The sequence below is a fragment of the Mytilus edulis genome, chromosome 4 (assembly GCF_963676685.1).
Source record: "Mytilus edulis chromosome 4, xbMytEdul2.2, whole genome shotgun sequence".
In the NCBI taxonomy this organism is placed as follows: Eukaryota; Metazoa; Mollusca; class Bivalvia; order Mytilida; family Mytilidae; genus Mytilus; species Mytilus edulis.
Window position 1 is genome coordinate 18,013,377 of NC_092347.1, and position 16,451 is coordinate 18,029,827.

General features: G+C 31.6%; 1 protein-coding gene across 1 annotated transcript; it reads right to left on the bottom strand.

Moving 5' to 3' along the window:
• Window positions 1-2,192: 2,192 nt before the first annotated feature.
• Window positions 2,193-6,021, bottom strand: LOC139518390 (uncharacterized). Its single transcript, XM_071309942.1, has 4 exons — window positions 5,925-6,021; window positions 4,267-4,954; window positions 3,280-3,384; window positions 2,193-2,364 (listed from the first exon to the last, which is right to left on the bottom strand). The coding sequence occupies exons 2-4, from the start codon at window positions 4,899-4,901 to the stop codon at window positions 2,211-2,213; spliced, it is 894 nt and encodes a 297-aa protein (XP_071166043.1). The 5' UTR covers window positions 4,902-4,954; window positions 5,925-6,021; the 3' UTR covers window positions 2,193-2,210.
• Between the last annotated feature and the right edge of the window lie 10,430 nt (window positions 6,022-16,451).

The window sequence follows — 16,451 nt, forward strand, 5'->3', positions numbered from 1 at the left end:
ATAAAAAATTATCGAAATAAAAGATGACATTGACTAAAAGACAGTCGAAGGTATTAGAGGGATATTCAAACTCATAAGTCGAAAATGAACTGACAACGCCATGGCTAAAAAAGAAAAAGAACTACAAGCAACCAAAAGTACTGGTCTCACAAATAACATTGAAAACAATAGACTTAGCAACACGAACCCCACCTAAATCTGGGGTTGATCCCAGAAGGTTAAGCAAATACTGCCCCACATGTGACTTACTTTGATTATTAGACTATTGAAAATAATCGTCTTCTTCAACACAACTGATTTGTATTCCTAACATTTAAAGTGTAATATACAGTAAGCAAACAGTACAACTTCTTAATTTTCTGTAGCACTTGAGTTCACAACCGGTTTTGAAGATGTTCATGTTGTTAAAGGTTTAGCTTTCTATGTAGTGTTTTGAAAATTTGTTTGTCCGTTTATCTATTTTCGAGTATTTGCTATGACCTGCCATGTATTTGTCAGTTTTCTTCGAACTGAATGTTTTGAATGTCCCTTTTGTATTTTCCGCCTCTTTTATATATTTGATAAAAGACGATCATTGGTATTCTGTATGGGGTGAAGTTTTAATACTAATTGGTAGAAACTTAATCGTGATACAGTTATAGGGTCTTTTGTATAACGTCATTTTGAAAAAAAAAGGCAAAGGTAAATCATGGTGAAACCGAAGAAGTTTTTCTTGGCACTACTAATATTAAGAAATAATTGGCTAATAACCATATATAAATCAGTGTTAAATAAGCACAGACACCAAAATTGACCTTCCGTAAACCAGAAGATGCAAATTATCTTATTATCTTTACTAGTAATATCAATGATTTTTAGTCATGAAAGTAAAAACAAAACAAAAATTGTATTGGTATCGTGTTATTAACCATGTATGGTATTGCATACTATCTTCAATACTTGTATGAAGATAAAATAACAAAAATACATAACTTCAACGATTTTTTTTATATCAAATGGCAAAATCAAAAGCGCAAACACATCAAACGAATGGAAATCAACTGTAATATCCCCGACCTGTCACACAAATTTATTAAGTAGAAAATAGATGATTAAACCTGGTTTGATAGCTAGCTAAATCTTCCACTATTATACTTTGAATTTTCAAAAAACTTAGGATTTTCTTATCCCAGGAAAATATTAGTTTAGCCGTTTTTGGCACAATTTTTGAAATTTTGGGTCCTCAATGATCTTCAACTTTGTACTTGTTTTGTTTATAACTATTTTGATCTAAACGTCACTGATGAGTCTAATATAGACGAAACACGCGTCTGGTGTATTCAATTATAATTCTCGTACCTTTGATAGCTTTTTATACAGTTGTTTTTAGTTCCACTACACTAACAAAATTCAGTGATCAAGTGAAACATACATAATAGGCTTATGCGATCCCCCAAAAAACTGCGTAAACATGATTACGGACTTTCAGTTTTAAATTTTTCTCGGAGTTCGGTTTATTTGTTATTTTACTTTATACATCACAGATATACAACACAAATCACTACACTAAAAGCAAATCTGACAGAGACCCCAACAAAAATGTTATTGTAGTTGACAGTAAGTAAAAGCGCAAGCAAAAAAGTGTTTGTTATTAAGAGTACTAAAGGTATACACTTTCTACTTATTTGTTTAACATATGGGTTGTCATTGTGCAATTTGATGCTTTTCTCCGACTGGTTATGACAACTTTTCACTAAATCCTTTGAAGGTGCAGTTATTAGTAAAAAACCATCCTAGATATCTGGGTTGAAATTGTGTATGTCCAATGCGAATTCGTATAAATAAGACCCATACGTGAACATATAGTACGAATTTGAATGGCCTAGAGGAACCAAATGTCCGTCAGGTTTTGCAAAATATCCTGTTTACAAAACTTTGAATTTTTCGAAACACTAAGGATTTTCTTATCCCAGACATAGATTACCTTAGCCGTATTTGGCACAACTTTTTGGAATTTTGGATCCTCAATGCTCTTCAACTTTTTACTTGTTTGGCTTTATAAATATTTTGATATGAGCGTCACTGATGAGTCTTATGTAGACGAAACGCGCGTCTGGCTTACTAAATTATAATCCTGGTACGTTTGATAATTATCTACTTCTTGTTTTTATATAGTTATCTTTCAAAGACTACTAGAATACATTAAGACAAAATATTTAACAGATTTGTTTTTATTGTCCAATATTCTCCCATGTACAATGTGTTGGATATTCAACTAAAGCGAAATCAAATGGCGGATAGTATGGTACTGTATTATTCCATATTAAAACATGGTGGACACTATAATGCTGTACACAATCTCCATACAAACACAGGTTGCTTACACTGAAATGAAAAATAAAGAAAGGTAAACAATCTGTTATATATTCTTACGCTAGATTATTCTTTAATGTTGATGTACCTGTCTCCTGTTAGAACGGAAGTATTTAATGTAATCATTGGTTGCTGTATACCATTTTAGTTTTAAGTTTAATTTATTGTTTAATTTAATGGTATTCGTTGGTTTCTGTGTACCATTATATTTTAATGTATTGTTTAATTTTGTAGTTGTCGTGGGTTGTTGTTTTTAGGTAATCATTTCTTGAATAAATCAGTTCGTTAGAATTATTTTAAATTTGAAGTTTGTTAGAAGCCGTACAGTGACCTGTCCTTTTGTCTTTGGTCATGCCAGTGGCAATCGTCTCATTATTTTAGTGTAAAACAGCTTGACCATTGTTTAAAATATGGACAAAATTAGGTACATTCTTTTTCCTAATGTCTTTTTATAATTGTAGGTGTACATTATATTGTATATCTACAGGAAATAGTTAATACACGTATGATGTAAATGCACTAAACCGTTTTAAGAAATATCGTGTGTTCTGATCGGAACATCACACTGACGTCAAAATCCTTTTTTCTTTTATTTAAAAATTCACATTTACGTCTCAAATTCTTAAGGTGTTTCGCACACGATCAGTTAGGGAATAAACAACATCTATTCTTGTTATGATACATCATGCTAATTTTGTTGTCCGCTATACATATAAATACGAGATTGTACGAGTATGTGTATCAATAGATAATGTCATAATATGAACTGAACGTGTCCATTCTGCCAGTTGATTTGACTTTCAAAAAATGGATAGGGCTTGCTACATAAGCAGTTTCGATGGATCATTTTTGTCATATCTGTTCAAACATATCCATGACAATTATACATGAACAAGAACAAGTAATCAAATATTAAATATTACGTACGGGCATCGTCCAACTGGGATAGCCTGAAACTTTCCTGGTAACTGTATGACCTGGTAATTTGTTTCATCTACAGTGATGTTTTGGTATACTTCGTGTCTCGAAATTCTACAACAGTAAATAAAAAAAATAAAAGCTATCATAATATTTATATATATATGAATATTTCATCCTGCTCAAATGCGTACAATTTCTTGTTAAGTTTTAACAGCATGCTAATATAAAGAGACAAAGTCTTAAATACAAGGTAATGATTTAACTCAATGTCAATGTCAATGTTTGATCTGACGTTGGTATTCTAAATCGATACTTCAAAATATCTATTTTCTACACAGAGCTGGGCAGCAGTTATGATATCAATATCGAGAAAAAATACCCCAAAAACGACACGTATCAAATAAACAGGGGGTTTCCAAAGTAAAATTATTTGATTTTTCTTGATTTACTGGTTTGTTCTTGTTTTACAATAGTTAGTAACATTTTCTTATCAATGCGGAATGGAACTCTCAGTTTAATAAAAAATATATGTCTTTAGAATCCAACACCTATATATAAATAATGTTGATTTCAAGATAATTTATCCATTTTTATGCTATTTGTTGAAATACTTCTTCACGAACAGATTGATCTAGATACCATTTTTGGTATAGTGTTGTCTTTTATAACTTTTTACAGAATTTTCTGTTTCTACAGCAATGTTTTTACATATTGTTTTGTTTTCACTTTAAATCCAATGTTTACCTATTGCTGCTTAAAATATTTGGATTTCTAAAATATTTATATTTTTTGTCTTTCGTTTTACACGATGAAGATTATTTCAAAAACATAAACTAAAATGTCCAATATTGGGTTATTTGTAGTTCTGAAATCGATGTAAAGGAATGGGTTAACCTCGATTATATACTAGTACCAATCAAATGACGAACTATTTGACAATAGTTTGTGAATGATCAGTGGGGACATAGAAATCTATATATAGTTCACACTTACGTTTGACAACATGAACAAACTTCAGAATTACGACCTGATGGAGGTCTTGTGCGGTCACGTATTTCTGAATTATTATTCGTTCGAGCAAATCTCTGTGTTGTTGTTTCCATTACTTTTGGGACTACTTCTGGGACTATCTGTGGGACTTTATTTTTTGGTTGGCTGTATGTCCGCACGGCATCGCCATGCCACCTTTCCTTTTTAATAACTTTTGACGTTTCACTTAGGATTTCTGTTTCTGATTGAAAAATTCCTGGAAATAAATCATCCAGGTCTTCGTCATTTCCAATATCACAATGACCGAACACCTTGCCCTTTTGATTGTACTGTGTTCGCTTAGCTCTCCGTGTTGTTTGTCTCATCGGGACTATATCTGGAATATTTGTTTCTTTGTTGGTGTATGCCCATGCAACCTGGTCATTCAAAAAACTTGGAATGTTTTGAGAATTTCTAAGTCTTTCATTAATCAATTGTCTGTTTGCTAATCTTCTTGGATTTCTTTGTCTTGGGTTGAAAAATCTCCTATTCTTTTGTTCTTTTCGATTTAAAAACAAGTTTCTTGTCTGTCCATTTGAACAGTTTATAATTTGTAGAAATAGCACAAACATTGTAACACACATATAAGTTATATCCATTTTTTATAATTACGAAAGAGAAAATTCAAGTAACGTAAAGTAACCTCTTTCACCTGCAAAATAATTAATGATAGAAAATATATTAATAGAAAATATTCTATTACAGATTTTAGCTTCAATGAAAAAAGTAGCTGAAAAGAATCATGCTCAGTTGTATATATGTAAAATGTAAGATAGAATAAATACCTAGAAATTTTTTTAGCAAACAAAGCATCAAATTGGGTAATAATGTTCATTTTATATCTTGCATAACTGTCAAGTGTATATGTTCATTCTATTTTAATAAACTATTTTCTTTATTGTTTTTCTATAAAAGCTGATGTCGAATACATGTCAGTCTGTGACACCTTCCTAATTCCAGAAATTGTCCCTAATGCAACTGGCATATCAATAATATTTTGTTTTGTTTATTTGGCCATGATATCATTCATGCTCATTTTAATTTTCTGACGAGGTGAACAGAAAATAAAATATTTCTTGTTATATTCTAACCAAATTAAAATCATAAAAATTTGTGTTTAACCAATCAAATACACAAAAAAATCATGAAAATTATGGCAAAACAAACAATAAAACTTTAGACATTTCTTCGTCTTATGATATCTATTTCATAAAAACCGCTCATGAAATGACTTAGAAATAATTTTTGAAAAAAATTTATTTTGGTTGAAATGATAGGAAATTTTTAGAGTGGGAACTCACTTTTGTCCTATAACTGTATGTACTGTTGCTTTTACAGCGGACAAAAACACAAGTACACTAAAAATAGTGTTAGATAACACTGTAAAAAATGCTTGCAAAAGGTTAAATGAAAATAGAACTATTTTTTTGTGTGATAGATGAATATTGCAAGGATGCCCCTTTTCCCCTATAATTTAGAGATTTTTCGAATTAAAATTATGCGAAGAAAGTTTTATAAATTGTTTCTCGCGGTTGGGTTGCAGATTAACATACTTGTAGCAATCAATATACTAGTAATTTATTTACTGAAGGCTGAATAAATTTCGAACTATCATTTCTTACCAGAACAGTACTTGGACAAACTGAATCCGTTTCTTCATTAAATTTCCTAATTCAAGTCTAGTTTTTATATATCTATGTGTATTTACCTCACTTGTGTGTCATACGATGATGGACATTAATTACATGAGACTGACATCAGGTGAACACACAGACAGTATTGTTGATCATTTCCGATTTGCCTTGGGAAATCCAATCAAAATTTCTATTTCATCGTGACAATTACATAAGACAAATTCAAAAATGTAAAAAAAATGTTCAACTGTAAAAGTTGAATCATCAGTAGGCGCTCAATTATTTGCCTGGACATTGGACAAAGGTAAAGGGAAGGTTGTGGTTTGTAATTATGCAGTGCATGCAAATTAATACATTGTTTTAATTTCAAAAACAAGCTACATGAAAACTCATAATGATATACATTTCTCCTTGCTCACTTCTAAGTGCCATTATAGCTGTATTGAAATTAAGATTTTCCCTGAGAAACCTTACACTCGTGAAAGAAAAACTGAAAACAACTTGCGGGGTCGATGCTGGAATTAATCCAACATTGCACTTTTCTATGCTTAGTGGCTAAATTTAACAATGAACAAGCCTTCATCGCTCGAACAATACACAATAGCTTTCCGGCCAAACAATCCACCCACATCACTTACATAATTATTCAATTGCCACTAAAATTTTAGGTGGACATTGGATTATTTCTGCTTGGTTAATACACTTAATCTTAACAAAGCAGTAGTCATTCATTTCCGGAAATCTGCATTCCTTTTATTAGATCGAGTTTTGTGATTTAAGAGGTTCGATTTAAGGATAAGTAGGGTATACGTCAACGAGACATCAACTGTAGTACAAATATCATAATGCATGACTGCATATTCGTGTATTATTGTTTGTCAGTTGGGTTTTTTCTCCTTTTTTCGCCATGGCGTTGTCAGTTTATTCTCGACCTATGAGTTTGTATGTCCCTCTGGTATCTTTCGTCTGGCTTTTCCCCACTGATGTTCTTATCAAGCCCACATGCTAGTTAAGGCAGTGAATTTAAAATTGCTGTAAGTAATAGACAGACAGTGCGAGTCTGGTTACATTTATTATCTGGAATATTCTAGTAAGTTATACAAAATACTCTAACAGAGCACGTACCCCAATCCCAAACTATGTTTTATTGTATCAAAAACAACGTATCTGGGTTTTTTTCAAATGAAAGAATACTACTTTGCAATGACCATTTTAAGAACTATAAACATTTATTTATTTCTGATGTCTGTTTTCTTTTATTTGGCTCGTCTTGAATGCGAAACTGAAATCACTCTTGGATATAGATTATTTGCTAAAACATGACGATATATTTCGGAGTTATGGTAAAGAAAAAAAGTCAGTTGTTTAAGGAAACAAGAGATAAAATATAACAATGATTTGCAAATCATATTCCTATTATAATTCCCCTTGTGTTCACCTAGCTACGTTTATTATCTGCTCACTTCCTTACAAAAGGATAAACAGGTGTCCTTGTCGTTAATATGATATGACATCAAATGTTAAGAAACAATTATATCAAATTCAAATGATACGTAAACAGTTTTTTTGTTTGAAATTTTTAGTAGTTTTTATTGGTCTAAAAAAAGATTTATTTGCGAGTAAGTATATTTAATAACAAAAATTGGCCATATCATCGATTGAAATAATATGAGGCAGGCATTACCTGTAAATAGGGACGAAGTCTGTATAAATTATTTTTTTGTAACTTAATTATTTGTTAAAAAAAAAGAAACGAAAATACAGTAACGTTTCCGATTTTGGTTCTCAGTGTTGTTAGGGATTTTAGTTGTGGCGTTATTTAAGTTATGACGTCATATGCAATGTAAACAAAGAAACGCTTTCATCGGGTAACGTTTTTTTTTTTTTATTAAAAATGAAATTGGTATTGCGTTCCTTCCAATTTATACTAGATTGATAAATATATATTTTACTCAAAGTTTCATACAAACGAGACCGGAAAAAGAAAGTACATTGTAGATTTCTGCGCAGATACGGGAATTCAAAACATGACATAAAAAAATTGAACGTCTTTGAGTTCATTAGTACAATGAAAATATCATGAAAATTTTCCCGATTTTTTTTTTTTTTTTTTTTTTTTACTGATTTTCTACTGTTATTGGGGACTTCGTCCCCATATCATGACTGTCTCGTTATTTTCAAGCTTATCAATTTATTTTTTTAAGGTTTCCTTTTTACACTGTTTCCAAATATGGTTAGAAAAAAAGCATCTTTTCTAAAATAAAGATTAAAAATATTCAAAATCTAAAATATACTTCAAAATATTGCAAATCTGTCAACGAAGTCGCAGAAAGAATGCTGGTGTTGATACTAAAATGAATTTTGAACAGCGGTATACTACTGTTGCCTTTATTTATCGGTAATTCGATACTAATATACACTTATGATGCAATAAATAAAGGCAACAGTAGTATACCTCTGATCAAAACTCATAAATCCATGAACAAAAAACAAAATCGGGGTAAAAAACTAAAATTCAGGGAAACGCATTAAATATAAAAGGAGAACAACGACACAACATTAGAATTCAAAAATCAAGGGGCACACAGTATCACGAAATTTCGCATACTATTTTATTTCTTTGGTTAAATGTACGCAAATTAAAAGGAAAATGCGACACTCAAAACAGGTCTTTTAAAATCATATATCCATCACTAAACTCAATCAATTAACCATTTTCCTTTAATATTCATAAGTGACAATGATTTATTTTATTCATAATAAATAATTGATAAGTAACAGAAATATAGCGTGACTTGATATGTTGATATATTTTCCACCTTTGTTGTAGGTCTAAGGTTGAACAGCTGGCCTTACAAAAGAAACCGATTTAAAATTAGAATCAGTAAAATATACATTTGTAATAAGCTAGAACACCTGTAAAAATTTATGATCAAAACTCATAAATCCATGAACAAAAAACAAAATCGGGGTAAAAAACTAAAATTCAGGGAAACGCATTAAATATAAAAGGAGAACAACGACACAACATTAGAATTCAAAAATCAAGGGGCACACAGTATCACGAAATTTCGCATACTATTTTATTTCTTTGGTTAAATGTACGCAAATTAAAAGGAAAATGCGACACTCAAAACAGGTCTTTTAAAATCATATATCCATCACTAAACTCAATCAATTAACCATTTTCCTTTAATATTCATAAGTGACAATGATTTATTTTATTCATAATAAATAATTGATAAGTAACAGAAATATAGCGTGACTTGATATGTTGATATATTTTCCACCTTTGTTGTAGGTCTAAGGTTGAACAGCTGGCCTTACAAAAGAAACCGATTTAAAATTAGAATCAGTAAAATATACATTTGTAATAAGCTAGAACACCTGTAAAAGTTAGGCGTTATCTTATCTACTTACCATCATTTTAAAATACATGCATTATAAAACAGCAGTAAATCAACAAGTAAAGCTAAATAGGAACGTACGTTGCAGATTTGTTGACCCAGTAACCTACATGTATATATACATGTTTTTAAGTAAGATATCATACATATAGTAATAGATGGTTGGTGCGACAAGGTTGTCCACCAACTCATCTATTATTAAAATCCTTTACTGCACTGATACACACGGTATTTAAAATTCATGTAATTGAAACCTTGCAAAGGGAAGAATTTTGGAAAATACAAAATATAACTTAAAGACAATAGTTAACAATGCGATATACTTAAATCGGAAGGAATGAGGTGAGCTTGTTTCAATTGGACCCAAAAAAAAAACTCAGTTTATAATATGAATAATACAGGTCAACATACGGCCTTCTACCGTAACCTAAAAACAAGTCTCCTTATAGATTTTATAGTAAGTTAGGATAGCTGTTTAACGTACTGAGACAATTGAAAACCTAGTCTAATATTGACCGACAAGCAGAGCCGGAACAAGACAGATGGTTGCTACAAAAGAAACCGTGGAGACAAAATGTAAACCAAAAAAAAAAAAATATAAAAAAATCAAAACTATACCAACATAGAAATCAATTTGAATAAAATGGTCGGTTATGCAAAAGTGTTATAACTTAACGTTCAGCAAAACACACACAACCCGTCAGTTTTAATATTTTTCCGTTTGTTCAGTCTTCAATGTTGTGTTTTATGTATTATTGGTAGTATCAGTTTGTTTTCGACTTAGGAGTTTAAATGTCTCTTTGGTATATTTTGCTTCTCTTGAACTATTATATTATAAATAGAATGCATGTAAAAAGACGATGCACTGTGACCTATTCATCTGACGCAGCTTATTATCAAGTCAAGTCAGGATCAGAACAAAATAAGTGTCTGGGCAGAAAGCTGATGAACTAGGGGTATGTCAAAGAAAGTCCCGTCTTTTTTCTAGGTACCAAGACCTTGTTGATAAATATTCCGTATCAATTTCACAAATAATACATGATGGTCTTGGTGTATAGATTCTGTGTACTGACGTTGTTTATCATTTTAATAACGTGTTATATTGTTCTTTTATTTGCCTTTGTTCTATTATTAAAACTACTTTTACTGTTTGGTCTGTTTGGTAATATTCATTTGACGTGGCTCTGAACTTATGCATCCCGTCAATGTGTTGTTTGTATTATCTTTCATTTTTGCTGGTGTGCTTTGTATGTGTAACCTTTTCTGTTTCTTTTGTACATATGACGGGGCTCTGTACTTTTAAACATCCCGCCATTCTTATAGTTCTATTATAATGACATTTGTTATTGTTTTATTATAATTTTTAAAATGCCTTGAACGACGAAATTATTTATATATATCTCTACCTGTGTGACGTTTACATTCTGACGTCAAACACGTGATTCTAATGCAATTTGGATGTAACAATTTTTTTCATTGGCTAAAAGTTGCCGTCAAATCCACAGTTGACCAGGCGTAACTAAGGAGGGACCCGCCATTTTGAATTGATAAATCAACAAATGTTCGATTACTACTATATAATCGAAAATAAAACAACAGCTACCTCGAATTCGCAGTTTTAATGTAATTTTATCCGAATTTGAAGCGTACAGGTAAAATAATAACCTCCAATTTTGTAAGTTTTATTTGTATGACGTCACGTTTAGCCATGACGTCTTTGTGCCAAAATCATTCATGAAGTTTCGCGGATTTTTTTTAATTTGACAAATTTAGACATTTTTTCAAGTTTTATCGCATTTTTTCTTTTTGTAATGCATTAGAATCGGAATAACAGTACTGTAGTTGAAGAGTTGCCACCGTCAATTTTTATTTGACGGTCGCAAATCTCCGTTTTACTGTCTCCGCTACGCGTCGCCAGTAAAACTGCATTTGCGACCGTCAAATATACAATTGACGGTGGCAACTCTTCAACTACAGTACTGTTATTCCTTAATTCTACACCAACGTTGATGTGAACCCAGCCATTAAGTCACAGGATTTAAAATATTTCAACCCTTTATAGGTTGATTTAAAATACAAAAAGTAAGCAATGAACGTGGTTTTTAAATTTGACACATGCTTTTTTTGTGCTTCTTTGTTAAATATTTGTTTGTTCTTGTTTTGATTGAGATTGTGACACTGCTGTACCCCTATTTTGACAATTTTACTTATCATGTCTATTTGTTCACGCATCTTTGTAAATATAATGAACATGTTTAAGAATATTGGACATTTCCAAGCGAGATGACCCAAGTTGTTTAAGAAATTAAAGAAAAAACCTGTGATAGTTTTGAATTGCCCACCGAGATATAATTTTATAATGACACATGATATCTCGTATGTGTATTTTAATTTTAAAGTCTTCGTAATTTTGGTAAATTGACATAACCTCGGTTTTGAATGTATCAGTGTTATTCTATTTTTCATTTTTTTTTATCGAAATATATCATGGCCACGGTATATCAAATTCATAAACAAAATACGTCATTTTGATACATTTTTATGTATCAAATCTCTTAAATTTGATAAAACTTTCAATAACAATTACCACTTTTTATTTCTAAATAATGAAAGTTGGCAAAGCAGACACTATTATAAGGTCATTTCTATTATGTGGATCCATTTGTATACTGTTCATTCAACATCCGCATACAACTCCACCAGACATGAGAGTACAGGACAGTCACCTTACATGCTGATGTTTGGGCGTAACCCTAGGTTACCGATAGATGCAGCTCTAGGACTGAGAGAACATCAACAAGAGATAACTACAAAGTATATAAAAGATCTGAAGGACAGAAGTACACAGGCACATGAACTAGCAACTACACCTGCAAATAAGGCCAGAGATCAACAAAAGAGCCATTATGACAACAGGGTTAGAGGAGGAACAGTAAAGGTAGGTGATAGGGTATTGGTAAAGATTGTTAGTTTTGAGGGAAAACACAAGTTGGCAGACAGATGGGAACAAAACCCCTACACGGTACTAAGTCAACAGAATGAAGATATCCCTGTTTTCATGGTAAGGAAGGAAATGGAGAGGGACGTACAAGGACGCTCCATCGTAACCTTTTGCTACCTATTGGTTTTCTAAGCGATACACCAGAACCTTCAACTATACCCAAACCGAAACCAAGACCAAGGAAAAGACCTGCCAAGAGGACAGAAGAACTGGGAACAACCCAACCTGACTCCAAACGAGAATCGGACGAAGAGTCAGAATGGGACTTAAGAATCATCACTAGAACTGGTATGATTAGTGATTCATCCATCACTAAGGAGATCATACGTAGTAATGATGATGAAGATATTTTGGTTACGAGCGAGACATAAGGGGACGCCCAGTCATCTGTGGGTACTATTGGTATCCCAGATGAAGTTGAGCTTGTACAAGAAGGAAGCGCTTCGAATGATGAGACTGTTCAGGAGGCACCGCCTGATGAAGAAACAGCTCAAGACACTGATACAGATGAGGATGATGAACCAGTTCAGCTACGTCGTTCCACCAGAGAACGGAGAGTTCCCCTCCGATTTAGATCTGGAGATTTTGATATGACCAAATCTGCACAGAGAACACCATTGTCAGATTGGGAAAAGAAGGTGCAATACATCACGTCACTGTTAGATAGAGGATTTATGGAAGGATTACAGACTCAGGCAGCAAAGACCATCTTAGACATACCGAAGTCGTCTTCACATACACCTACGTGAAATGACGAGACGTCATTTTCCAGCTGGGGGGAGTATGTGGGAGGGTGAAATTGGTTTGTATGTATATAGTTTTAACTTTCAGAATTGAACTTTGATCTATTAGTTATGTTTTTCTGTATAATAAAATATCCATTGGAACGTATTTATTGGATTTGTTTACTTTTTTACAGAAAAGAATCTTATGTCAATAATAAAAGAATAAAGCATGCTGCTTTGTTTATCTTTATATGCTAATTAAGGTGATGACCTGAGTTCTGGTCTGTGAACCCTTAAAATGCCTATTCATAGTACTGATGGTCAGTATTGGTACTTTGTTTATTCTCATTGGTCAGTTTAATCACATGTATATGTGTGGAGGGAAATCTCTTTGTTCTTTGAGAGTATTCTTTTGGTTTTACTCAGCATGAAGGCAGACATTTTGAACTATTCACACTAATTCTTTTCTGATGTCCATTTGAATCTTTATACTCAGCCACTGTGTTACTTTGTCACCATATTATTCATTTAGGTATTTATGATTTTTCACATATATTTAATTGTCATTTAATTAATAATTCTAGTGTATTTGAAATGAGTGATTGATTGACTGACGGATAATACAGCTAAATTGATTAAATGGTTAAAAACTATAAAAAGTATTAAAAACGTTTATGAGTTAATATTTAAAACCATAAGATATTAACATAAACTATCTAAGTAGTATTTTTCATTAAACTAGTAAATATAAACTAAAAGTAAAGTTTCATGTACAAAATGTGTATTAGTGTAATTGTGCATTTTTGTGGCACAATAGTTTTATTCGATTGTTGAGCATTAAATATTTTGTGCAGTTGACCAGGAACAGGTGGAAGGCGCCAATTTGGTAGGCGGCCATCTTGGGTTACGTGAGTTGTTTTGGTTGTTATGTTTTTGCTATTTTGGTGTTTCTTTTCTATATGGACTCCTATTTTCATAGAAAGATAGATATAAGAAGATGTGGTAAATTGCTAATGAGACACTCTCCATCCAATTCACAATTTGTAAAAGTAAACCATTATAGGTCAAAGCACGGTCTTCCACATGGATCCTCGGCTCACACCGAACAGCAAGCTATAACGGGCCCCAAAAATGACAAGTGTTAACCGAAACCATTCAAACAGGAAAACCAACGGTCAAATTTATAAAAAACGAGAAACACTTATGAACATCATCAACAAAGTTTAACGACAACCACTGAACATCAGGTTCCTGACTTAGAACAGGTGCAAACAAATGAAGCGGGTTTAAACGTTTTAATATGATAACTAGAGCAAGGTTCTGCATAATATTTATTTCGTCTGGTGTTTTTTTTTATTGCATATACTCTTTTTATATATTTCATTTTTATTTGTTGAAATACTATATCATTTGATTGCTTTTTTTTTGTCTAAGGTCAAGTAGCAAATATTTGATGCAATTTCAGTGCCAGACCAGAACAAATAAGCAGTTCATACAATATGTAGATTCTACAAATAGGTGTCACTATTTATCCATTACGAAAGTTTTGCAAAACAGGCCATTGTACATCTTCTTTTTTTTTAACATCTTTTCTATTTTTAAATAAGTGGTGAAAGAATGTAAAGCAAAAATCAACCAATTAATTAAAATATTCTTTTCACCTGTTATACTATAAATAGAATATGTGTTTTTCTGCAGGACCTACCTATTGCATGTATTGAAAATCTGTCCTGATCCAACCATCTGTCATTGAACGTAAGACTAACAAATAGCAATCAATTTTAATATTATATCACAATTTACATTATAAATTGAATAGATGTAACCATTATATAATATATATTTATTTTATAAAGTGATCTGTTCTGCAGAACCTACCTATTGTATTTTCGCTCATTTGACCTAGTCCTGAATTTGCAAGAAATATTAGCAGCCGAACTTAATGCAATTAGCAACCAGTTAATACGGATTTCTCCACAATTTATTCCATAGTCAGGAATATGACAGTTGTTATCCATTCGTTTGATGTATTTGAGCTTTTTATTTTGCCATTTGAATAGGGATTTTCCATTTTGAATATTCCTCGGAGCTCAGTATTTTTGTGATTTTACTTTTTTTCCAGAAGTACATTGGATGTGAAAACAACAATATATCAATTGCATGTGATTGCTAATGTGTTATGGTTCTATATCTAGCACTGAAATAATGCAAACAAAAAGCAATAGCATACATTATAATATTATGTCATCATATATATTATAAATGGAATAGATGTTAAAATGATACATATAACACAGTGACCTATTCTGCAGAATGTTCATATTGTATGTATTGCTCGTTTTTTCTGCTTCTGAATTTGCCAGAAATATATGCAACTGAACGTGAAGCAAACAACACTCATTAAATTATCAAAGTATCGATATTTCGCCATTGGACTTTAAATAAACTATATGGTAAAAGAAGAACCCAAATTAACAGGTACTGCAGAAAGTACCTACTGCATTAATAGGTATTGTACTGTGCGTGCATGATTGCATCTCATTTTTTTTTTACATCTTTTCTATTTAAAATATAAATGGTGAAAGACTATTATAATTGAATGGATATTATTTGATAATGTTCAGTGGCAATTATTCCATGCAAATTCAGGACTGGAACAATTTAGCAATTGATGCAACATAAGGAACAATATTGCTAAATTTCTGACCATGTAGTTGTATAATTTGATGTGATGAAACAAAAGTCTGAATGTTTAATAAATTGCAATAAGTGAAGTGAAACATGTATACTAACAGTCAAGTCATGGTAATAAACATCATTTCAATTTAAAATTGATACTCAGATACAAACACAGAATCATTTAACTGGAAATTACTGTTAAACATGGAATATGTGTATACTTATATTATAATAATGGTGTTTATGAACTATTTGTGTATAATATTTGTATTCTTGTCTTTCATTTTTGCTAATGAGCTTTGTCTGTATGACTTTATACCAAATTCTGTACCAAGTCAGGATTATGACGGTCGTTGTCCATTTGTTTGATGTGTTTTATCTTTTTATTTTGCACTTTGATTAGGGACTTTCCGTTTTGAATTCTCTTCAGAGTTCAGTATTTTTGTGATTTACTTTTTTTCCCAGAAGTACATTGGATGTGAAAATAATAATATATCAATTTCATGTGATTGTTAATGTCCTATGGTTCTATATTTAGCACTGAAATATTGCAAACAGCAAACAATTATACATTATTATAATATTATGTCATCATATATATTATAAATGGAATAGATGTTACTGTGGGTATCCAATCACCTTTGTGGTAGTGAATTACCTATTGCCTGACCAGTTTAAAAAATTGTCAATACAATTTGTCCAT